The sequence below is a fragment of the Scylla paramamosain genome, chromosome 37 (genome assembly GCF_035594125.1).
Source record: "Scylla paramamosain isolate STU-SP2022 chromosome 37, ASM3559412v1, whole genome shotgun sequence".
Classification (NCBI taxonomy): Eukaryota; Metazoa; Arthropoda; class Malacostraca; order Decapoda; family Portunidae; genus Scylla; species Scylla paramamosain.
In genome coordinates this window covers 2126424-2152039 of record NC_087187.1, presented here as the reverse complement: position 1 = coordinate 2152039, position 25616 = coordinate 2126424, and the positions used below count along the sequence as shown (strand labels likewise).

The following is a 25616-nucleotide window of genomic DNA, read 5'->3' as shown; positions in this document are numbered from 1 at the left end:
TAAGTCATTTGTTTAGTAGTCTAGTTTGCCACCACACTCTTTCTTGCGGTGTTTTGGTGCCTTCCTTCAGTGTTGAGTCCTGTGGCCTGTGAATCTACCGGTTAGCAGGGTTTGAGATTGTCAGTTGATGGGAGGACTGAAAACAGACTTAAACTGGTGAAAATATATGTGATGGATACAGAATGAGTCTATACAGTGGTGGAATGTGTGAAAAGAAGTACTGAGGTGACTTTCTATTCATGTATCTACCTTTCTGATGTCTCTAGGGTTTGTAAGATTGATGGGTCAGTAGGATGACTCAAAATGTTGACAATATGGATGAGAGATATGGTGTTACCCTCTTCAGAGTAGTGGAATGGGTGAAGAGAGACAATGGGATGGCTTTCTGTCTCTCTCTGTCTCTCTCTTGCCTTATCCCTGCTCTTTTTTTTTTTTTTTTTATGTAGGAAGGACACTGGCCAAGGGCAACAAAAATCCAATAAAAAAATATGCCCCCTGAAATGCCAGTCCCATAAAAGGGTCAAAGCAGTGGTCAAAAATTGATGAATAAGTCTCTTGAAACCTCCCTCTTGAAGGAATTCAAGTCACAGGAAGGTGGAAATACAGAAGCAGGCAGGGAGTTCCAGAGTTTACCAGAGAAAGGGATGAATGATTGAGAATACTGGTTAACTCTTGCGTTAGAGAGGTGGACAGAATAGGGGTGAGAGAAAGAAGAAAGTCTTGTGCAGCAAGGCCACGAAAGGAGGGGAGGCATGCAGTTAGCAAGATCAGAAGAGCAGTTAGCATGAAAATAGTGGTAAAAGACAGCTAGATATGCAACATTGCGGCAGTGAGAGAGAGGCTGAAGACAGTTAGAGGAGAGGAGTCGATGAGACGAAAAGCTTTTGATTCCACCCTGTCTAGTAGAGCAGTATGAGTGGAACCCCCCCAGACATGTGAAGTATACTCCATATATGGACGGATAAGGCCCTTGTACAGAGTTAGCAGCTGGGGGGGTGAGAAAAACTGGCGGAGACGTCTCAGAACGCCTAACTTCATAGAAGCTGTTTTAGCTAGAGATGAGATGTGAAGTTTCCAGTTCAGATTATAAGTAAAGGACAGACTGAGGATGTTCAGTGTAGAAGAGGGGGACAGTTGAGTGTCATTGAAGAAGAGGGGATAGCATCCAGCTTTGGATCGAAAATGAGGATAGAGAAAGTAGGAGGGAACAGAAAAGGGGCTACTGTCAAAAGAATGACTTAAAACACTGAAAATATGAATGACAGATGTGTAGAGTGGTGGAAAGGAGCACTGAGCCTTTCAATCCATCTACCTCCTTACTGTTTCCTAAGGGGGTGGCCACAGAGGAGCCTCCACCTCCTGCCTCTCTCTTTCCAGACTCTCCCTTCTTGCCTGTTCAAGTATCAGACCTCCACTAACACTGAAGGAAGGCACAAGACTCATGGGCACTTCTTTGTTATTTGTGTAGTGTCTCATTGCTATTTCTTCACAATTTAAACCTGGATTCTTGTACTTTTAAATTTTGTTTGGATTCTCATGTCGTGGCATCAAATTCTGTTAGTGGGGCATGTAATAGTAATAGTAGTAGTAGTAGTAGTAGGTTAACTAGAGCTATACACAGGGAAAGTTCCATCTTGCAGGAGCTACTGTATAATTCCAAGCACTAAGTATACAGGTGGATGCGTTGTATAGGGAATGAGAGCCACAGGTTATACACAAACAAATCCAGTCCTGCCAAGACTTAACACATCGGCTACATCTACATACTTCCTTTGCTGTATTTATATAACGTGACATTTTTGAGACATTTTATCCTGACGTGAAGTAATCTAATGATTGGCGAGGCGTTTTGCCCTCACATGTTTAGTTTAGCGGCTGAAACAGATCTTTTGTAACGGTAGTTTATTCACCAGTCTATTTGCTCTTGATCAGTCTGTTTATTGTTTAATTCAAGTTTAGTGTTCATGGAGGAAATGTTACCATCTACCTGAACACTGAACTTGATAGAGTAATAAGTTACCATTACAGAAGACTGTCAATGGAAACTTTAAAAACTGAGAGGTCTGGTTGGCTGGAACAGGGCTGGTTTTGCCGAGAATTTGGACTGACAACATTTCTGAATTTCCCTTTGGTATTTATATGACACAAACATTTTTGAACAAGACACTTCATCATAAACCACATCCTCCCAAACTCCATGGACCAAAAAAACATAAGTGGGCGCGATAAAGAGTAAAATATTTATCTGTTTTTTTTTTGCGCTAAAGGAATACTGCACTAACTTTGCACTGCCACCATTATTGTCCCGTTACTCCACTGAAAGCATCTCTTGTTGGTCATGCCACTTAGAGCACTGATACAGACATGTGGGTGAGGAAACTCTCTTAGCCTTGGGAAAAAAAATAAGAGAAGCTGCAGGAAGCCATCGGGCCTACACGTGGCTGTTGGTTTCTACGTTAGGTTGGCACAAGGTTCTAAAATACTTGAGGGATTTGTTCTAAAAATTAAATAAGAGAGAAGTTTCTGAAATATTCCAGGTTTTTAGCTAGACTGTGATGCATAGTGAGAACATATCATATCTAAACATTGACACACAGTTCTGAAATACTTAAAGGCTCTATTCAAAAAAATTAAAGAGGAAAGAAGTCATTAATGTGCTCATGAAATACCATGAAGAACATTTTGTAATTCATAAAGATTGCCACATCAAAATATTAGTAATATGTAATAGAGTAAAACCGGTAATGAGACAGATCAGTACAGTGTAAATCGTATGTTGTTTCTCCGGAGATGCAAATAATTGGTACATGTATATAGCAGTTCCAGTTTTCACCCTAAGAAGTAGAGAAGAGAGAAAGGACAAGGTGTAATATTGATGGCTAACTCTCCATTCCTCAAGCCTTAAGTACGGAAAAAAATTATCGGCACGTGATTATAATGTTGCAAATTTACGTTCTAAGAAGAGGAAATGAGGGAAAGGTAAATAAGAAAGAAGATTGGCATACTAAATAATACATAATACATGGTTATTTTTCTTCATACATGTTCCCAAAATCTTGATAATGGAAAAAATTATTGGCACAACTATAATACTGCAAGTTTTTTTATTCTGAGTAAAGAGGAAGTGAGGGAAAAGTAAATAAGAAAGAAGATTAGAAGATAACCACACTGTCCGAACGATACATTTTTTTTTTGTCATATAAACTGTAGTGAAAATAATATTGGTCTAAAATGAGTTACTGTATACATCATCACTTCAGAAACTAAAGCATAAAGAGAGAGGGAAAGTAAAGGAAGAGTAGATCAGTACATAGTAAAAACACTGCAGCTTTCCACCTTAATAACTAGTGGTCAGAAGCAGGTATTTCTTGGCACATAATATTAATACTGCAAGTTTTCCTTCTATTAAGTAAAGGGAGAAATAGATCACACACGCTGCTCCTAAACCCTTCGCTAACAGCCACAACGTTGAAGGAGGCAAGGTGAAAATTAAGCTATATCCGAGTGAAGTCCACATTCTTAAGCACTTTGTTCTCATTGGTGTTGTTTTCAAAGGCCACAACCATCCTATGAGTGATTTTACTTATTGATAATGTATAATTCCTATCAGCTACCACTACAAGCATGAAAGCATATATGAAAACTTCTGTCATTTCCAGTAGAACCTGTTAAAAGTGTGGATTCCTTAGTGGATTACCTATAGAATCATGAAAATACCCTTGAAAACCCCAATAACTTTCTCCAGAGCCTGTTAAATGCATAGAACACTTATTAAACCAGCTCAAGAATCATAAAGACACCCTTGAAAACCCCAGTAACTTCTTTTGAGCCTGTTAAATGCATAGGACAGTTATTAAACTATCACTATCATGAAAACACCCCTGAAAACACTAATAACTTTTTTTGAGCTTGTTAAGAGTTAATCCTCATTAGACCATCACCATAATCATGAAAAACACCCTTGAAAATGCCAATAACTTCCACTGCATCTGTTAAAAGTAGCCTAGAATGTGACAAAATGCTTAAGAATATAGACTTCACCCAGGCTTTGATTCTGAGCACAAGGAAAAGAGAAGAAAAATTAAAACAGTACTCAGAAGTGTATGCACATACTTGAGATAAGAAGTGACGTATTTTGAAGTTTCACAAGTGTTAGGAAAGTAGGTGGAGGTTAATATTCTACTTATCTGGTGTAATAGTAGTCGTAGTAGCAGAAGTTGTAGGAAGGAAGGAAGAACAGAATCAAAATCCTGCTAAAATATCCTTGCATTCAATATATATACTGATAAAGAAGAGATTTTCACTTTTATAGCAGTAACAGTGACAGCAGTAGTAGAAGTAACATCACTCATACCAGGAAGGAGGAACAAGACCAGACTCCCACTGAAAGACACACCAGACATTGACAAGGAAGGCATTTCCTCTGACAGCACCAAACTAAAACAAACAAACTCAGAAGAGAAAGAGGAAAGCACCAACTATCTGCATTTCCTCTGATGCCACCAAGCAAACTCAAACAAACCCTGAAGAAGAGAAAGAGAGGGAAAGCACTCAATACCTCCTACACTGGGACCCTCCACCACCCCTCAGTCTGTCTCTGGGTTCTCTGTCCAGCGTCTGTGCACGGCGGTGTAGAGAACCACGAAGGCGTAGAGCGTCACCCCGGCTATCACCACCAGGATGCAGGCAAACACCACACTCAGGAACCCCTCGTCAATCCCTGGAAGAAGATGCCATTTATGTAAATCGGTGGCTTAGTGTTCTAAAGGTTCCTGTGCTGTTTCTCATGTGACTGGTGGACGTGAAAAAAGATTGTGTTCGATTTTGTGAGGTGTTTGAATTTGATAGAGAAAAAATGAAAGAATATTGTAGTGGTGGATTTTGTGGCATGTTTAAGTTAGAAAGTTGGAGAAAGGGAAAGAAAAGTGTAAAGATTATGTTTGTGATATATTTGAATGAGAAAATGATGATCTGAGGAAAACAAAAGATTTACACACTGACTTGAATTAGGAAGTTAGGAGAAGGGAGAAAAAAGGGGGAAAAAAGAGTTTGTTTTATGTTTGTGGTATATTTTAACTAGAAAACAATTATCTAAGAAAGAGAAAATATGGAGGAAAAAAAGAGAGAAAGAAAAACTGATTATTATTAGATTCACAGAAAAAAAGATACGTAGATAGAAACCTTGGCATGGAAACTTCATATTCACCATTACAATTATCATTATCATCATTATTATTATCATTAGAGTTTATATTTGTACCTTATCTCTCTTCATGCATATCTTAATATACAGAGAGGTTATTAACAGTGACAGTGGTGAAGGAAAGAAGAGAGAGAGAGAGAGAGAGGTGCATTCATATCAGCATTAAGACAAAAATTATGAAGCATTTGTTATTAATATTTATTTTGTTTGAATGTTTATATCATTGAAGGGGTCTGTCTTAAGCCTCCACTTACCTACATCAACAAAAGCTTTAGACTTGAGAGAGAGAGAGAGAGAGAGAGAGAGAGAGAGAGAGAGAGAGAGAGAGAGAGAGAGAGAGAGAGAGAGAAACACAAGAAACAAGACCCTATTACAAGCCTCTACAAAACAGAGCATGGTGGTGGTAGCTACTGTACTACCCTGGGTCCCTGTGTGTGCTCCCGGCCTTGCCTAAAGCCACCACTCCTCACACGCACCCTTGCACATACCAGACTTCTTTGAGTTGCTTCTTTCATTCACCAGCGCCTTCATCTGTCTCAGCCGCTCTCGAAGCTCCTCCACATTCTCCTCCCCTTCATCGTCACCTACACCTGTGGGGGGAAAATAACAATGGGAAGTAAGGGTGAGGGGTGCTTGTCACTCCCCGACGTTCTCTTCCCCTTCGTTGTCACTGTCTTAAGGGTAAAAATAATGAATAGGAAATAAGGGATTCCTCTACATTCCCTTCCCCATCAATGTCACTAAATCTTTGAATAGTAAGGAATAGAAAATAAGGATAAAAGAGACTGGAAGCATCAGGCTAACACGTGGCAGTCCCTGTATAAATCATGCCTACCTATCTCCATCCATTCTTATCCCTACACTTCTTTAATCTTCTAAAGCTACACCAGTTTTCATGCCTGTAGTTCAAGTGGTGCTGGTTTTTAAGGGTGTTTTTACAGTTCTTATGGCAGATTAATAAGACTTCTACGTTATTAACAGGAGAAACACTCTTGAGAACCCAGCTTATCATCTCTGTTACCTTCGAAAATAGTCTTAGTGAGAGAGCAAAGCGTTTCTGAACACGAACATAACTTACTAAATATACTTCCACATTTTCGTATGTATGTTGTATAAACCTTCAAGATAGTACTGTGGAATGCTTTATTCTCCCACCAGGACTGTTTTTCAAAGGCCACATGCAGAAGTAGCCAAGTTCTCATGCGTGCTTTATTTTCTATAATTTTTTCACTGATAGAGTAAGGTTCTTAAGTCACTAGAATCATGGAAACTTCTTTGAGAACCCGATAACTTCCTGTGCAGGCTGTTGATGGTACTGAATAAACCTGTGAGGTGGAAATAGATAAGTATATTTCATACAGGGACTGCCACATGTAGGCCTGATGGCTTCTTGCAGCTTCCCTTATTTATTATGTTCTTGTGTTCTTATGTGAGTTGTCTATAAATGCACAGAACACTCCAATACCCAATACTGAGTGTGTGTGTGTGTGTGTGTGTGTGCTTCCTTACCTGTGTAGACTGAGTGAGTGGTGGGCCTGCTTCGAATCCCCTCCATTCCCTCCATCCTGCAGTGGGAGGCGAGTGTGGGGCCCTGAGTGAAGTCTGGGTGGGTTGTCTTCTTCCTCCTCTCTCTCTCTTACACTGTCACACCCTCACCGCTGCTTCACTTGTGGCAGTCTGTCAGGGAAGGAAAGGTGTTTTTTTTTTTTTGTGAGAGAGAGAGAGAGAGAGAGAGAGAGAGAGAGAGAGAGATTCCGTTTTCATTGGTTGATTAGTTAAAGGAGAACATCATTGAAACACAAAACACTTACACTTTACTCACTCACTTGAAGGAAGAAAGAAAGGAAGACAAAAGGAGGATAAAGTAATTGCTCACCATCATCATCATCATCACCATCACCACCATCACCACGACCAGCATCACCACCATCATTATCACCATCATCATCATCATCACCATGTCGTAAAGGAAAGAGAGGAGACAAAAGAAGAGAAAGAAGGAAGGAAATGGTAAGATTATTCCATTTATCTTCTTTATTTTCTCTTCTCCTCCTCCTCCTCCTCCTCCTCCTCCTTTGTGATGACTCGAACTGCAGTCAGAGAGAGAGAGAGAGAGAGAGAGAGGGAGAGAGAAAGAAGTAGTAGTAGTATTAGCAGTAGTAGTAGCGGTGTTAATAATAAAAGAGGTGGTGGTGGTGGTGGTGGTTATGGCGGGGGGGAGGACTGACACACACCAGCTGTTGAGGGGAAGCTGTCAACACCCCCCTTCCCCCTCACTCCCCTCACCACCACCGTCATCACCATTATAGAGTCCATCCCTCATCACCATCACCACCATCCCTTGCCGCCACCACCACCACCATTATCAATCTTCCATTATCAAAATCACCATCATCACCACCACCATCACCTTCCCTTCTATCACCTTCACCACCATAATGATAACGCAAAACTCCGTCCTGTCATCACCATCACCACGAGCATCACCATCATCGTAGGTTTTTGCATCATCATAACATCACTATCGTTTATCATCATTATCATCACCATCAGGACAAATCTCGCCCTTCACCATCAGTCATCACCTTCAGAATATCACCATCACAGTCACCACGAGTATGTTTCATGACTACTACTACTACTACTACTACTACTACTACTACTACTACTACTACCACCACCACAATATTGCTTCCCATTCACAATCTTCATTATCACGGAAGTTGTTTTATCACCATCACCACCACCATCACCACCACCATCACCACCACCATTAAGAACGTCTCTCCCATGGAACAGGATGGGAAAATGGACTTAATGTTCTATAGGTGAACACACACACACACACACACACGCACACACACACACACACACACACACCTGTACGTTTCAGGTGTGTGTGTGTGTGTGTGTGTGTACTAATGATGTAATTAATGTATGAGTATATAATCAGGTGTAGAGAGGTGAGAACACACACACACACACACACACACACACACACACGTACCTTGCTTCAGGTGTGGGAGCGCAGGTGTGGGAGAGTGTGAGGGAGAGTGTAGGTTTGGCATGTGTGGACTGGTGGTGGTGGTGGTGGTGGTGATGGTGGTGGTGTCTGCGGCGCAAACTCCCCATCGATTCTCTCTCTCTCTCTCTCTCTCTCTCTCTCTCTCTCTCTCTCTCTCTCTCTCTCTCTCTCTCTCTCTCTCTCTTTCTCTCTCTCGTAAAGCAAACAGTAATCCAAGTTTCCAAGTTTATCTGCAGGAAATTCTCTCTCTCTCTCTCTCTCTCTCTCTCTCTCTCTCTCTCTCTCTCTCTCTCTCTCTCTCTCTCTCTCTCTCTCTCTCTCTCTCTCTCTCTCTTTTAAGTTTAAAGAAAACTCTTTTCTTACTGGTTTTGCGGAGGAGAGCGATAAGGAGGAGCAGGAGGAGGAGGAGGAGGAGGAGGAGGGGAAGAGGAAGAGATAAGATACACAAGAAGAAAGGAAGAAAAGCGAAAAGATAAGGAGAATGCGAAGGAGGAGGAGGAAGAAGAAGAAAAGAAGAGGAGGAGGAGGAGGAGGAGAAAATAACGAAAAATAGGGGAGAGAGAGAGAGAGAGAGAGAGACCTGTAAATTAATCTCTGTTTCTTAATGTCTGTGTGTGTGTGTGTGTGTGTGTGTGTGTGTGTGTGTGTGTGTGTGTGTGTGTGTGTGTGTGTATGTGTGTGTGTGTGTGTGTGTTGTTTATTAATGACACAAACTGTGGGAATAAAGAAAGAAAAAGGGAAAGAAAAGAGAAAAAAAGAGAAGAGAAAGAGAAAAGAGGGGAGGAGAGAATGCTGTGAACTGGATGGAAGGAGGGAAAGAGATGGAAGGAAAGATAAGAGAGAGAGAGAGAGAGAGGAGAGAGAGAGAGAGAGAGAGAGAGAGAGAAGAGAGAGAGAGAGAGAGAGAATAGGTAAAATGACTTAATTCTTGTAAATTTGCACTTTTCAATCTCTCTCTCTCTCTCTCTCTCTCTCTCTCTCCTCTCTCTCCTCTCTCTCTCTCTCTCTCTCTCTCTCTCTCTCTCTCCCTCTCTCTCTCTCTCCTCTCTCTCTCTCTTCTGTAACCATTTCCTTAATTTCCTTTTTTAATTGATTTATTGATTCTCTCTCTCTCTCTCTCTCTCTCTCTCTCTCTCTCTCTCTCTTCTCCTCTCTCTCTCTCCTCCTCTCTCTCTCTCTCTCTCTCTCTCTTCCACTTATCTACTATTACATCTTCCTTCCTCTTCCTTTTGTCCTTTCATCACCTCTCCTTCATTCTTTCCTTCATAATTATATCCTACTCTGTCCTTCATTTCCTTTCATTATCCATTCACTCCTTCCTTCTTTTTTTCCCCTCGTTCATTTATCTCATCACCATTCTTTTCTAACGTATAATTTATCTCCTTCTTTCCCTCTTCCCTCCCTCTTCCGTCTAGTACACCGAGTCTTTTCCTAACCCTTAATCTTTTTCCACCTTCCCTCTTTCCCTCTTTCCTTCTCTCACTCCATCCCATTAACCAGAGAGAAAGAGAGAGGGAGAGGGAACACAAGACAGGATACCAGTAACCTTCATAAGCTTAAGTAACCCCCCCCCCTCTCACCTCTGTCTCCTTGCCTCCTTGCCCCGTCTCTCCCGGTGGACAGGTTCTCACTCTCCTTGAAATCCTGGTTAATAAGGTCACAAATGCAGCACCAGTAACCCAGTAACACGTAGCCTCCCTGCCCTCGCTCCTTTACGGTGGCTTGGGTAGGTCATGATTCAAAACTGGCTTAGTTAAGTTAGTTTATTGTGTTCTAGACAGGACCGTAATTTGAAACACTTCTGCGCCGCATCTCCTCTATTTTAAAGAGGTCTAGTTGAAGGTGTACGGGTTTTTAAGGGTGGTTTTTGTGGTTTTATTGATATATTAATGAGTTTTATATGATTATTATAAGGGAGAAACAGTCTTGAGAACCTGACTATTCACCTCTGTGGCCTTTGAAATTAGTCGTGGTGAGAAAGCGAAGCGTTTCTGAATACTTTCTTTCAATGTTTTTTTGTCCTTCCTCGGTCTTTCTCTATTCTTCCTAGCCTTCATCTCGCTCCTATGCCTGCCCCAGCTTGTGTCTATATATCGAGAAGCTTTCAAGAGCGGAAGTGTTTAGTTAGTTATCGTTTTCTGTTTATTATCTTTAGTCATCCTTTCCCTATTCTTCTTAGCTTTCATCGCGCTGCTACACCTGCAATACCCTTGAAAAGCAAAATAATTTCTACCTGTGCCTGTTCACGGTGCAGAATCCTTGTTAAACTATCACTAGAATCACGAAAACACCCGTGAAAGCCCCAATAGCTTACACTACAGCCTATTAAAGATATGAAATGCTTGTTAAACTATCACTGCAGTCATGAAAACACCCTTGAAAACCCCAGTACCTCACGCTACAGCCTGTTAAGAGTAGTCAAGATAAGTTTTTGAGAATATGGTACCTTTGGCTTTTCTATACACCGCTCTCTCTCTCTCTCTCTCTCTCTCTCTCTCTCTTCTCTCTTCTCTCTCTCTCTCTCCAACACCTGGTGGCTTGCGTGGCGTGCGGTGGTGGTGGTGGTGGTGGTGGTGAAGGGGAGGAGGAGTCATGCGGGGAGGAAAGCGTCAATGAGTGTCGCCTTGCCGTCACGCACACACACACACACACACACACACACACTCACACACACACACACGAGGAAGTGGTGATGGTGGTGGTGGTGGTGCTGGTGGTGGTGTAAGTGTGAGAGAAGACAGTGATGATTAATGTTAAAAGTATTCATCCTTCTTCTTCTTCTTCTTCTTCTTCTTCTTCTTCTTCTTCTTCTTCTTCGTCGTCGTCGTCTTCTTCGTCTTCACCTTCATTTGTTTTCTTTCATTTCTTCTTCTTTTTCATTGTTTTTTTCTTTTCTTTCTATTTTGTCTTTCTTCTTGTTCTTCTTGTTCTCCTCCTCCTCCTCCTCCTCCTCCTCCTCAAAGTCTGTTGCTGTGTTGTGAATCTATTTAATCCTCCTCCTCCTCTACCGTCCTTCTCTTCCTCCTCCTCCTCCTTATTATCTATATTTAACTTGATATTTGCGTGTTTTGTCGTAGTTTTATTGTTGTTTATTCTTGTCTTCTTCTTCTTCTTCTTCTTCTTCTTCTTCTTCTTCTTCTTCTTCTTCTAATACTGACCTAATTTTTTCTTTCCTTTTCTCTTTTATCTCTTTTTTTTATTTTTCATTTTCACTTTGTAGTTGTATAAATATTTTCTTGCGTTTTTCTTCTTTTTGTTTCTTTCTTTCCTTCTTTCTCTCTTTCTTTCTTTCTTTATTTCTTTATTTATTTGTTTTTTCTTATTTTCATCGCCAAGCTATTATTATTATTATTATTATTATTATTATTAGTAGTGGTAGTAGTAGTAGTAGTAGTAGTAGTAGTAGTAAGTGAAGTTGTTGTTGTTGTTTTGGGGTACAGCAGTGGTAGTAATAGTGGTGATGGTGGTGGTGATGGTGGTGGTGATGCGTGAAGGACTCCTGGGATGTAATTAGCAACACTTCCTCTCTCAAATTGGCCTGGCGTTGTGAAGGGGGGGGAGTGTGGGAGAGCTAGTTTCCCTAACAACAACAACAACAACAACAACAACAACAACAATAGAAAAACAATGTGTAAATAACTTCAATAAAACCTTGTAATAATATATACAAGCAAATGACAATGGTGGTAGTAGTAATAGTAGTATCAGTAGTAGTAGTAGTAGTAGTAGTAGTAACCACCACCACCACCGCCACCATGACCGCCAAGCAAACAAACAAACAAATGAAACAAACATCTGGTGGTGGTGGTGGTGGTGGTGCAGTATGTCAACTGTCAGAACAATTAAGTAAAAAAATAAAAAAATAACATGTGCTAGAAAAAACTACTACTACTACTACTACTACTAATTCTACAACGCATGCAAAGTCATCCACCTCTATCACCACCAGCACCACCACCATCACCACCACTAACAGAAAGTAACATTAATCATCACCATCACCACCACCACCATCACAGCCACGCCTACTACATCACTGTCACTTCCTCCTTCCTCTTCTCTCCCCTTCTTCCTCCCTTCCTCTACCTTAAAGTACAATTTTCTTCCTCCTCCAGACTCCTCCTCCTCCTCCTCCTCCTCCTCCTCCTTTCTGAGAAGGTAACGGGGATTTAGTGAGCGAATCCATTTGTCACAATTACAAGAGAGAGAGAGAGAGAGAGAGAGAGAGAGAGAGAGAGAGAGAGAGAGAGAGAGAAGAGAGAGAGAGAGAGAGAGAGAGAGAGAGAGAGAACTAGACTGTAAAATGGTAAAAATGAGAACGCCATTAATTATGAGAAATATAATAAAAAATGTATGGACTTACACACACACACACACACACACACACCACACAGAGAGAGAGAGAGAGAGAAGAGGAGAGGAGAGAGAGAGAGAGGAGAGAGAGAGAGAGAGAGAGAGAGAGAGAGAGAGAGAGAGAGAGAGAGAGAGAGAGCCTTCAGTCTTCATTCAGTTTGTCTACCTGACGGTGTTACAATCTTACCTGTCTGCTGTTACTACTACTACTACTACTACTACTACTACTACTACTACTACTACCACTACTGCTAGCGTGAGACAGTGTCAAGTAAAAGAAGAAAAGAAGAAAAAGAAGAAGAAAGGTACGTTTATTTGTTTATTTGTTTATTTAAAAGTTTCATTAATTTCTCTTTTGTCTTTTTATTTGTTATTTATTGATCGATTTATATTTCCATGTTTTCAATTTATTTATTTATTTATTTTATTTATTTTATTTATTTTTGGTAAGTGTTGGCATAAGGAATTTATTTTGCGTCCCTGCACATTTGTTTTATATTTGTTTATAACCTAACCTAACCTAACCTAACCTAACCTAACCTAACCTAACCCACTATGCACGTAACACCAGTAGACCAATTGTTTGTTCCCGAGTATTTATTCTCTGTGTTTACTTTTTTAATACTTTTATTTATACATTTTCAGCTTTAAAACAAGAGAAAACGTGAAATACTCATGTAAATTTTTAGCCAAATTTATGAGTGGGAATGACGCGTCGAGACAGGCAGGCATGTTTCACAGGGACTGCCACGTGTGGGCCTGATGGCTTCTTGCACCAACCCTTATTTTTTTTATATTCTTTGATAATTAACCCTTTCACTTTGATGCGAGACAATTATCAGCACCCACTCTGCAATGTATGAAATCCTTATAAGCATCTACAAGAAAGTTATGGACGAAAAAGAATACAGTTTACAATTTCTTCCCTGTTGAAAGATTGGATGTGGCTGTAAAGTAGAAATGCCTTTGAGTGATTGGTAATTAGGGAAAGGTGTACTAGGTGGCAGTCAGACAGTCAAATCCGTCATAGGCGCGAGGGCACATGAACTCCTGAAGAACTGAGCGAAGGTGCATGAACGTAGGGAAAGACTGGGAACTGCTTGTGTACACGGAATCTTTAACGCCTGTGGTCACTCTCCGGCAGTGTTTGAGTGAGCCACGTGACCTTCCCTTCAACCTCTGTCCTAACCTTTCTGTCCCACGAAGCGCCCTCAAGGTTACAACACATGCATTACCGTACCTCTGTCTCCTCTTCTCTCTCTCTCTCTCTCTCTCTCTCTCTGCTGGTTTTTTTTATTCTCTTTTTTTTGGGTTTTTCTTTTTCGTTTTCTTTTTTTTTTCTGTGATCTCCATATTTGTCCTTCTCCTCCTCCTCCTCCTCCTCCTCCTCCTCCTCCTCCTTCTTCTCCTCCTCCTCCTCCTCTTGCTCCTCCTCCTCACCACCACACAACAACAACAACAACAACAACAACAACAACAACTACTACTACTACTACTACTACTACTACTACTACTACTACTACTACTACTACTACTACCACCACCACCACCACTAATACCACCACTACAATTTCTCCATTTCCCATCCACCCAACCCAACCCTCCCTTACCCCTCCCTCACCCCTCCATTCCTCCTACACTCCAATCCTAAACCACTCTCACCATCTCTCCCGTGCAGCACACACGCACGCACGCAGAGAGACTCACCAAGCCAAGCCACGCCAGTTGACACGAAGCCATGGCCAGAAACTAGATCTCATTAAACCACCATGAAAACCCTGGAGATTCTAGTGTTTTTCGTGATTCTAATGCTAGTGGATGGAGAGACTAGTAAAAATGCCGCTAGAGTCTTGATTCTCCACCCAATCTACGCTGGCAGTCACGAACTCACGCTAAGAAGGTTCGGGGAGGAGCTGGTGAAGAGAGGCCACGAGGTAACGCAGGTGAGATGGCGATCAAGCAAGACTCGCCAGGTGACCTCCACTGTGCAGGTGATGACTCTCAGCCCCAACAACAGTGATCTTAGGTGAGTGCTTGCTGTCTGGTGTTGGCTGAGGGACAGTGATGGGGCAGTGATAGGTAGATACGTTGATAGGTAGATAGATAGATACGTAGGTAGATATTTAGATAGATAGAGAGATAGATAGATAGATACAATTATTCTCTTGCTAATCTTTCCTCCTCTCCATCCTTTTTCTTCCTTCCTCCCTTCCTTTATCATATTTTCTCCTCCTTCCTCCCTTCTTCCTTCCTTTCCTCCTTCCTTCCTTCCTTTGCTACACTTCCCTCCCTTCCACACAAACAAATTAACAATAAAAACAAAACAGATAAATAAACAAACTTCAAACTCGCACCTCTCTCTCTTTCTCTCTCTCTCTCTCTGCCTCCCATCTTGAAAATACTACAGAAATTAAAGCTTTGTGTGTCTTTAGGTGTGGGTGGAGTGTGACACGGGCGTGGAAAGTGGAGGAAAGGGGAGCGTGTGGGCGTGGGATGGGTGGAGGGCGCGCTGGAGGGAAGGGAGAGAGAGAGAGAGGGAGGGTAAAAAGAGAGAGAGGGAGAAGAGAAGGTAAGGTAACTGTTCTCTTCGTGTCTCTTTTACATGTTATGCTTGAATTTTTGTGTGAATGCGTGCGTGTGTTAACTCTCTCTCTCTCTCTCTCTCTCTCTCTCTCTCTCTCTCTCTCTCTCTCTCTCTCTCTCTCTCTCTCTCTCTCTCTCTCTCTCTCTCTCTCTCTCACCATTTCCCGTCCTCCTGCCACCCCTCCCTCTCCCTTCCTTCTTCCTCACTTCCCTTTTCCCGCTTCTTTTCTCCTCTTCCTCCTTCATCTTCCTTTCCCCACTCCTTCTCTCTCTCCCTCCCTCCTCTCCCCCTTCCTCCCCCTCCTTATCTCAGCGTGAGAGAGCGGAAGTTGAAGGCAAGAAGCGATGTGAGAGAGAGAGAGAGAGAGAGAGAGAGAGAGAGAGAGAGAGAGAGAGAGAGAGAAATTAATGATATTGTTGTTATTGTTATTGTTATTGTTATTATGTATCTTTATTGTTCTTTATTGATATTTTCTCTCTTTTGTCATCTGTGTTAATTGATTGATAATTTGTTTGTTTGTTTGTTTGTTTGTTTGTTTGTATTGTTTTTAGATTATGTTTACTATTACTACTACTACTACTACTACTATTACTACTACTACTACTACTACTACTAGACTTTCTTTTTTTCTTTTTCCGTCTTCTTTCCTTCTTTCTTTCTTCCTTCCTTTCCTTCCTTATTTTCTTCTATATTTCCTTCCTTCCTCCCTTCTTATTTCTTCCTTCCCTCCTCGCTCTCTCCTTTCCTTCTTTCTATCCTTGTTTCCTTCTCTCTTCCCTCCTTTCTTTTCTTTCTTTTCTGTCTTTCTATCTTTCTTTCCAATTCTCTCGTTTCTTTCTTCCTTTCCTTCCTTCTCTCATTTCTTTTTTTCTCCCTCTCTCTCTTTCTTTGCTCCCTCCTCCATCTCTCCCCCCTTCCTTCTTCCTCTTCTCGTACGCACTTCTTCCTCCATTCCTCTCATTTATTATATCTTATGTATTACTTGTACACACTCACTAATTCCCACGTCTTTCCTGTGTGTGTGTGTGTGTGTGTGTGTGTGTGTGTGTGTGTGTGTGTGTGTGTGTGTAGGTACCCGTACATGGAGAGGGATGGTACCTTTCAGCTTCCTGCCTCCATGCTGTGGGAGAGACCGCGGAGACTGTGGCAGGTGAGAGAGAGAGAGAGAGAGAGAGAGAGAGAGAGAGAGAGAGAGAGAGAGAGAGAGAGAGAGAGAGAGAGAGAGAGACCATCTGGATCTTTATTTTTCTGTTTTTTCTTTATGCAACTCTCTCTCTCTCTCTCTCTCTCTCTCTCTCTCTCTCTCTCTCTCTCTCTCTCTAAGGTAATGTTACGTCATATTTCATGCAAATCTTATCTATTTTTCTTATTTTCTCTCGCTTTCTAATTCCAATACTTTAAAGTTAAAATATCGACAAGAAGCAATATTTTATTTATTTTTCATCGTTCTTAAGACTCTTTACTTTAATTCCCACAGACCTCTCCTCGGTCACAGCCATATCACACAAATAAACGGCTAAACTATCAATAAAAATAAGTATTCTCCTCATATATATTCGTTTCTAAGGCACTTCACGCTCATTCCCTTCCAGACTTTGACAATTAAAGTTGATATTCCCCTCACTACTTCGTTCTTAAGACTACTATCATTCCCTTCCAGATTTTGACAATAAAAATTAATATTCTCCTCATTATTTCGCCCCTATTGATAGTCTCCACACTTTACTCTACTCTCGTTGCCTTCCAGATCCCCACAGACGTGTTCTCCCTCATAGACGCCCACTGCCTCTCGCTGCTCGGAGACCCTGCCCTCTCACACCACCTCGCCGGCCTCAACTTCACCGTGGCGCTGGTGGACCTCATAGCCAACGAATGTTCCCTGGCCCTGGCTCACCGCCTTGGCCTGCCTGTTGTGGGGTTCTGGGGGTTCTCCTTCCAGGGTGGCGAGGTGTGTGTGTGTGTATGTGTATAAGGCATTTGCTAAGGGCAATAAAAAGAGCGAAAAAAAAAAGGCCCACTGAGGTTCCAGTCCCCAGAGTCAAAAACTAGAGGATAAGTGTTTTGTAACCTCCACGAAAGAGTTCAAGTCATAGGAAGGGAGAAATACAGAACCAGGCAAGGAGTTCCAGAGTTTACCAGAGATAGGGGTGACTGATTGAGAATACTGGTTAACTCTTGCATTAGGGAGGTGGACAGAACAGAGAGTGAATGGTGAAGTGTGTGGTGTGTGTGTGTGTGTGTGGTTACGGAAGGTTGGTAAGGGAAGGTGTGTGTGTGTGTGTGTGTGTGTGTGTGTGTGTGTGAGCCATAAGAAGAAAGCATATTAAAAGGGAAAAACGCAGAAAACGAAGCAAGTGAAAAGGAAATAGGTGATAAATGTTTCGAGAGAGAGAGAGAGAGAGAGAGAGAGAGAGAGAGAGAGAGAGAGAGAGAGAGAATAATATATCATCTTCAACTTACACCCCCTTTCTTCCCTTTCCTCCTCCTCTTTCCTTCTCCTCTCCTTCCCCTCCCATGCCTTCCCTCCCTCCCCTTCTCCACTTCCATTTTCTCCCTTCTTCCCCATCTAATCGCTTTCCTCCACTCCATCATCTGTCTCTTTCCTCCTCACTTTTTCCCTTCCCTCCATTTCTTCCTCCTTCCCTACCCCTCCTACCTCAAATCTTCTTTCCTTCCCTCTTCTCTCCTTCCCTTCCTTCTCTTCCTCCCTCCCATCCAAACGCCTTATTTTCTACCTCCTTTTCTATTCTCCATTTTCTTCCCTTCCCTATTTCTTATACAATCCCCACTTTTTTCCTCTCTCTTCCTCGTTTTCCTTCCTTCTTTTCTCCCTATTCCTCATGCAAACCCTCTTTTTCTCCCTTCTTCCTTTTCCTTCCTTCTCTTTTCCCCTCATTACCTAAGCAAACCCTCTCTTTTTTTTTTCTTCTCTTCTTCACTTTCCTCATTTGTTCTATTTCCTTCTCATTTCCCATGCAAATCTTCGCTTTTTTTCCCTCTCCTTACCATTTCTACCCCTTCTCCTTGCTACTTTTTGTCCCTTCACCTTCTTTTCCCTTCCCTAGATAATATTTCACACTTCTCAACCTTCCCTTCTCTTTCTTACTCTCCCCAACACATCCCCCAACCTCCCTTACCTTCTTTTTCTCTCCTTAACATATCCCTTACTCTTTTCTCCCCTCGTCCTCTCCTCCACTCATCCCCAACCTCCCCTCCTCTCCTCCCTTACATCCTGCACGTTCTTCTACTCTCCTTCTCCCCAGTAAACCCCAACTACTTTCCCAGGCACGAGCGATGGGCGTGTTCCAGTCCCCAGCTACTGTCCCCACCTTCCTGAGTGAGGTGGGCGCTGATATGGGGTTCCGGGAGAGGCTGTGGAACTCCCTCGTGGCCCTGGCGGAATCTGCTGTCATTGGATACCATCTCTCCAGGACTGATTACCATATACAGGTGTGTGGATGCGTGGCAGGACAGGTGACAGGTGTAAATTTATGTTATGTGTGTGTTTGTGTTATGAGGTGTTAATGTTTGTTTGTCTGTTTGTCTGTTTATCTTTTTTTTTTTTTGGAGGGAGGGGGAAAGGGGGTGTCATGTTTGTGGTTTGGTTGAGGTGTTGAGGTTATTTGTTCTTCTGTCTGTATGTATGGCTGTCCTTTTGTTTATCTGTCTGTTTATATGTTTCTGTCTTTCTGTCTGTCTCTCTGTCTGTCTCTCTGTCTGTTTAGGTCTGTGTGTGTGTGTGTGTGTGTGTGTGTTTTTTTTTTTTTTTCGTCTTTGTATGTGTATGTCTGTCTTTCTGTCTTTCCGTTTGTCTGTCTGTCTGTCTGTCTGTCTGTCTGTCTGTCTATTTATTTTTTCTGCATGTGTCTCTTCTTTCCTTCCTTCCTTCCTGTTTTTTTTTTTGATCTTGTTATTATATTATTTGGTTTTATTCATTTTTTTTTATTTTGTGTTGCTCTTTTTCATGTTTCGCTTTCCTCCTTCTCCTCTTACCACTCCCCCTCTTCCTCTTCCTCCTCCTCCTGCATCTATCTGATCTTCACCTTACAAGCGAACTTTAATATTATTTGTGGCCTGTGATCAATACATGTGCGTGTGTGTGTGTGTGTGTGTGTGTGTGTGTGTGTGTGTGTGTGTGTGTGTGTGTGTTGCAAAGTGCTAGTGATTCGTATTCAGAAACGCTTTGCTTCCTCGACAATTTTCCAAGGCCACAAAGATGATTAGCCAGTTTCTCAGGAGTCTTTCCCCTGTTAATAATGTAGAAATCTTGATATTCTGTCACTAGAACCACAAAAACACCTTTAAAAACCCTTGCAACTTCAACTAGAGCCTTTTGAAAGTGGAGGCGCTGTGTGATTCAGAATACGGTCTCCTCTCTGTCGCAGCGCCTGGCCCCACAAGCCCCCAGGAGCCGCCAGCTGCTGTCCGAGGTGGAGGCAGTGCTGGTCCACTCACACTGGCTCCTGGACTACCCCAAGCTGATGCCGCCCCATGTCCACTACATCGGCTGCATCCAGTGTGGCCCTCCCTCCCCCTCCCGCCCCGCCTCAACACCTGGGTCAGTTCATGATAAGTTCCTAACCTGACCTAACCTAACCTAACCTAACCTAACCTAACCTAACCTGACCGCCCTCAACACCTGGCTAAGCTCCTAACCTAACCTCAACTAACCTAATGTAATCTAACCTAACTGCCCTCAGCACTTCGGTCAGTTCATTCTGCGTTCCTAACCTAACCTAACCTAACTGACCGCCTTCAGCACCTAAGTCAGTTCATTCTACATTCCTAACTTAGTCTAACGTAACCTAACTTAACCTCCCAACTTTACCATACCTCATATTATATCACATTATTTTACCTAACCCAATCTAACCTAACCTCACTTAATCCAACTTAACCTAACCTAACTTAACTTGTTTATTTGTTCATTTGTGTGTTTGTTTATTGTGTTTGCCCGTATTTTATCCATTTTCTTAAAGTTATGGATCTCTCTCTCTCTCTCTCTCTCTCTCTCTCTCTCTCTCTCTCTCTCTCTCTCTCTCTCTCTCTCTCTCTCTCTCTCTCTCATGGTCAGTGTCACCTGCTGGGAGCAAAATCACCTGACTCACGTAAACAGCTGGTTGATTAACTATCTGATGCAAGGAGCGCAAGTCACATACGCACTCTCTCTCTCTCTCTCTCTCTCTCTCTCTCTCTCTCTCTCTCTCTGCCCACTCGGAAAAAAACTAGACCATTTTTCCTCTCACAACCTTTTCCTCCCTTTTTTTTTCTTTAGTAGTAGTAGTAGTAGTAGTAGTAGTAGTAGTAGTAGTAGTAGTAGTAGGTGGGGATATACCTTTATAACGGCTCCGATTTCTCTCTTCTTTATTCTCTTTCTTTTCTGGATTAAGGATTTTTGTCTTTTGTTCCTCCATATGGTCGCTATTTTTTTTATTTCTTATTTCCTTTACTGTTTGTGTACTGTTACTAGTATCTTGGCTAGTATTTCTTCTTTATTCTCTATATAAGGTTGCTGCAGTGCTGTATCCTACACTCAAATGTCGCTACACACTAGACAGTACAGTAATAAATGTCCTCTTTCTCTTATCTTTCTTATCTATCATCTACAATTATCTATCTCCATTCCTTCCTCCCTTCTTCAGGTAGGAGGCGCTACAGCAGGTGTGGTTCTCTTCTCCTTGGGCTACACGGGCTACGAGGCGTCAGCAGTGCCCGAGGAGGTGATGAGTGCCTTCCTCGCGGCCTTCTCGCGCCTCCCCCAGCGAGTACTCCTTCGCTTCAACCCGCCCCTGCTGCCCCGCCTCCCGGAGAACGTGATGGTCATGGACTGGCTACCCCAACACGATCTGCTGGGTGTGTGTGTGCAGTAGTAGCACTGTAGTAGTAGTAGTAGTAGTAGTAGTAGTAGTAGTAGTAGTAATATTTTCTTCAGAACCATAAAAACACCCTTAAAAATTATTTGCTTTCTCACCATGACTGTTTTCAAAGACCACAGAGACAATTAGCCGGGTTCTCAAGAGTGTTTCTCCTGTTAGTAATGTTAATGTCTTGCTAATCTGTCACTAGAATCATAAAAACACCCTTAAGAAACCCCGTATCACTTCAACTAGAGCCTTTCATTGTGGAGGTGCGGCGCTGAAATGTTTTCAGAATCCGCAAACTCGTGAAAAAACACATCTCACGTTTTCTTCCAGGCCATCCGCAACACGGTGCTCTTCGTCTCTCACTGCGGCCAGAACAGCATCAACGAGGCAGTGTACCACGAGGTGTGCCTCTGGTGGCCGTCCCCGTGTTCGCTGACCAGGGGGACAACGCCAGGCGGGTGGTGGACAGGGGCCTTGGCGTGCTGGTGGACTAAGACGGAGATATCTGAAGAAGGGGATCCACGCTGCTATCTCTTCTGTCCTGCGTGATCCCAAGTTAGTAGAAGCGTTCGTGATGTAGATGTAGATGTAGATGCGGTAGTATATTCTCTGTATTTACATTTCACGATTCTTTTAGTTGTGCTTGATGTTTTATTGTATCGCAGTTCTTTTGTTTTTGTCTTCCTATCCACGGAAGTGATGCATTTTCCTTCGTTTTCTTTGAATTCGTGAGTCTTTCTCACTGGTAAACTATTTTTTTTATTATTATCACTTTTTTTTTTTTTTTTATGCGTTTCTTAATTTTGAATGCTTGTTCGTTTTCTTCTTCCTCTCTTTCACTTCTTAAATTATCTACGACAGTCTTAAGGAAATACATATGTTCATAGTTTCCATACTAACTTTTTTCCTTCTTTTTCCCTCTTTTACTCGTCGTCTTTCTCCTTCACACACACACACACACACACACACACACACACACACACACACACACTGTCGCACCTTCTATTTACACACCCTTAATCTCTCTCTCTCTCTCTCTCTCTCTCTCTGCTCGTCTCTCTCTCTCTCTCTCTCTTCTCTCTCTCTCGCTCTCTCTCTCCACACACACACACACACACACCTCCCTAACACACTTCTCTTCCCCTCAGGGTACCGTCAGACAGCCAGGAGGTTCTCAAGACTCTGGCAGGAGGACGTGAAGGCAAGAGAGTCGGGGCTGGAGGTGGCAATAGGATGGATAAGAAAGGTTCACTTTATTTGGCAACCTCGCCCATCTCCGTATGCCAGGCGCTCAGTACTCTCTCCTTCAGTACTTCGCTTTGGATGTCATGTTCTTCCTTCTGCTGGTTTCTCCTTGCCCCTCTCTGCCTCCTCTACTGTCTTTGCTGCAGGGGTACTTCGTCGTCTAGCTCTACTGGTGGTAAACTTAAGGTGAATTGAGTGTGTGTGTGTGTGTGTGTGTGTGTGTGTGTGAGGTTTAGTTGAGTTTAGCTTTAAGTTTGTTACGATTTCGTGTTTGTTTCGTAATTGTGAGGTTGTTTTGAAGTCTCTCTCTCTCTCTCTCTCTCTCTCTCTCTTCTCTCTCTCTCTCTCTCTCTCGTCTCTCTCTCTCTCCTCTCTCTCTCTGTTCCTGACTAAAAAAATATTGAAAAATTAACAGTCGTCACTCGTACAAGAAGGATAAATTATCGAACACGTGCAGCCAACTCTCGTGCAAGGTCAATAAATTGTCGAATACACAAAACTAATATTTCGATACAAAATCTCAGGGAATTTCGTTCGAAAAAATTACTGTAAATAAAAACAGGAAACCTCAATGTCTTAGAGTTTTAAGTATCTTTATTTCCATGACCTTTTCAGAGAGAGAGAGAGAGAGAGAGAGAGAGAGAGAGAGAGAGGTAATTGTGTTGGTATTTCTATTGTCTTGTAAATTTACCGCTGTGTGTGTGTGTGTGTGTGTGTGTGTGTGTGTGTGTGTGTGTGTCATTGAGATCTTCTTGACCTCATCTATAAGTAGTAGTAGTAGTAGTAGTAGTAGTAGTAGTAGTAGTAGTAGTAGCAGTAGTAGTAGGAGGAGTAGGCAACAACATCAGCAGCAGTAGAGGCAAAGATCAAATATTAGCAGTAACTTCAGTACTAACACCAGCAGAAGTAGCAGTAGAAGACAGCATAAGTAGTAAAACCAGCACCAGAGTAGCCAGCCTGACACAGCCTCACACAACCTAGCACTCTTCCTCTCCATTCCTGTGTTTGTTCGCTGCATCCCTCCCGCCCTCTCTCCCTCGTGTCTCTCGGCCCCATTTCTCCCCCAGTCAACAGCAGGAAGGTTACGACGAGTCATCACTATTGAAAGTCCCCTCTGTGTTCTGTTGTGTTGTATTGTCGTGTATATATTAACTATATATTAATGCCCCCCTCGATTACTATGCTCTCGTCCGTGTGACTTATTTTCCTGGTTTTGTAAGTACAGTTTGCTATGTTGTTTTTTTTTTTTTTCGTCTATTGTTGGTATTGTTGTTACATTCTGTGTGTTTTTTTCTTTTTCTCTTGGGTTATTTCGTTATGTCATGGTGTTTGTTTCTCTCTCTCTCGTCTCTCTCTCTCTCTCTCTCTCTCTCTCTCTCTCTCTCTCTCTCTCTCTCTCTCTCTCTCTCTCTCTCTCGTTTAGAGCTTCTTCAGTCTTCATAATTTCTTAGTTAAAATATCAACGTATAAATTTCTTTACTAAGCTCATGAGTCAGTTTGTTTTCTTGTTCTTTATCAATCACTTGAACTTTTTTTTAATAGTTCTCAATTTGAATTCCACTTTTTTATATATTAACTAGATTATTATTATTAGTCTTTAAATCAATTGTCTTAATTACCGTCTATTCATAAACTACTATACTTCTTTATCTTTATGCCACGAAAAACATTATTCTCCTTTGTATTCACTTCTACTTATGCTGTCACGTATATCTGCTATTATCTGTGTGTATACTTGCTATCGCCACGCACCTGTCACACCTGTCTGTACTGTAAGCGTGTGTGTTTGATTAAGTTACCTGCCCCTCCACGTGTGCTGTGTTTACTTAAGCTGACTAACAGTACAAACCTTGCAATCATCTCGGTGGTCTTATTTGTGACACCCCAGAGCTGAATGTTGTGGTCTTTATCTGGCTTATCTTTGTTTGGGTTAGTTCTACTACTACTACTACTACTACTACTACTACTACTACTACTTTGCATCTTCTCCTTCTTCAGCTTTGTCAATACCCTGCTCCTCCTACTCCTCCTCCTCTTCATCTTTTCTTATGGTGGTAGTAGTAGTAGTAGTAGTAGTAGTAGTAGTAGTAGTAGTAGTAGTAGTAGTAGTAGTAGTAGTAGTTGTTGTTGTTGTTGTTGTTGTTGTTGTTGTTGTTGTTGTTGTTGTTGTTCGGGTGGTGGTGGTGGTTGTGGTGGAAAGAAGCAGTTATAACTTGATTACATGGCACAAGTTTGAATGGAAAGGATTTATATAACAAGCTAGAGAGAGAGAGAGAGAGAGAGAGAGAGAGAGAGAGAGAGAGAGAGAGAGCGAGCGAGCACGTGCCCTACCAATTAAATAAACAAACCCCAATGTTGCCAAGCCAATGACGAACGTAGAAGTATGACAGCGACAACCTAATATTATACTCACCCTTAAGACCGTACACTTGAGATCACGCTGTAGTTATGAGGGTCTTCTAGTCAGGGAGAAAATTAGAACTCGTAGGAATGTTAATGAGCTGCACAAACTGGATTAGAAAAGAAATAGAAAAGAATTGATATGTAAATAGGTTGTGATAAGGTTAGTTATAATGTAGAAGGAAAGGATTATAGTCTAGAGAAATTAGATTAAGAAAAAAAAGTAGGAAAGAATTAATTTGTAAATAGCTTGTGAAAAAGTTAGTTATAATGTAGTAGGAAAAGACTGAAAAAAAGAAAGATAGATAGATAGATAGATACATCATAGTAAACACAAAGACAACAATTCCAAGAGCCGAATAAAGTTAAAGGAATGAAGAAGACATAAACAAGTATTACAGCAATCGCTTTTTTTGTGGGTCATCTTGCTCTGGCCTCTTGCAATATCCGTTTTTCCTAGTTTCTTAGGTAACTCTTATCCAAGTGTTTCGGCATCCTTCTTCTACTTTATTAACTATCTCAGGTAGAAGCTATATGACTTCTTAAGGATAGTTTCGTGATTCCAGTGATAGTTTAATAAGGAATGTGCATCATGAATGGACAAAAACACAGGAATCCAGCTTATCGTATGTTTGGCCATTGAAAACTGTATTGCGCATGTTGTTATAAGAACTAAGCCTGTATCTATTCTCTCATCAGCACTATTTTTCAAGACTACATATATAATTCAGTGAGTTCTTATGGGTGCTCTTTTTTTCTAACAATGCTGTACATTCCATGTTAAAATGTTAATCTGATTATGAAAGCATCCTTGAAAGCTCCAACTATTTCCACTAGAACATGCGAGAAGTGGTCGATACATGGCACTGTAATATTTGAGAGCGGTTCCTGTATACATTTTGGGCTGTATTAAGACTAGAATGATGGGTTTGGATAGCTATG

At 41.8% G+C, this 25616-nt stretch overlaps 2 protein-coding genes across 3 annotated transcripts; one reads left to right on the top strand and one right to left on the bottom strand.

The window, feature by feature from the left end:
- Positions 1–1634: 1634 nt before the first annotated feature.
- Positions 1635–8344, bottom strand: LOC135091319 (uncharacterized). Of its 2 annotated transcripts, none has more exons than XM_063988844.1 (4): positions 8211–8344; positions 6713–6880; positions 5692–5793; positions 1635–4720 (listed from the first exon to the last, which is right to left on the bottom strand). In XM_063988844.1, exons 2-4 carry the CDS (start codon positions 6765–6767, stop codon positions 4587–4589), a joined length of 291 nt encoding a protein of 96 aa, XP_063844914.1. In that variant the 5' UTR covers positions 6768–6880; positions 8211–8344; the 3' UTR covers positions 1635–4586. The 2 variants fall into 2 exon arrangements, with proteins under 2 accessions (XP_063844914.1, XP_063844913.1); XM_063988843.1 differs by having other exon boundaries at positions 4448–4720; positions 5680–5793.
- A 4405-nt stretch (positions 8345–12749) lies between these two features.
- LOC135091185 (UDP-glucuronosyltransferase 1A9-like) lies at positions 12750–21741 on the top strand. Its single transcript, XM_063988633.1, has 7 exons — positions 12750–12886; positions 14260–14607; positions 16237–16315; positions 16913–17113; positions 18451–18615; positions 19551–19723; positions 20808–21741. The coding sequence occupies exons 2-7, from the start codon at positions 14351–14353 to the stop codon at positions 20809–20811; spliced, it is 879 nt and encodes a 292-aa protein (XP_063844703.1). The 5' UTR covers positions 12750–12886; positions 14260–14350; the 3' UTR covers positions 20812–21741.
- Positions 21742–25616: the final 3875 nt, after the last annotated feature.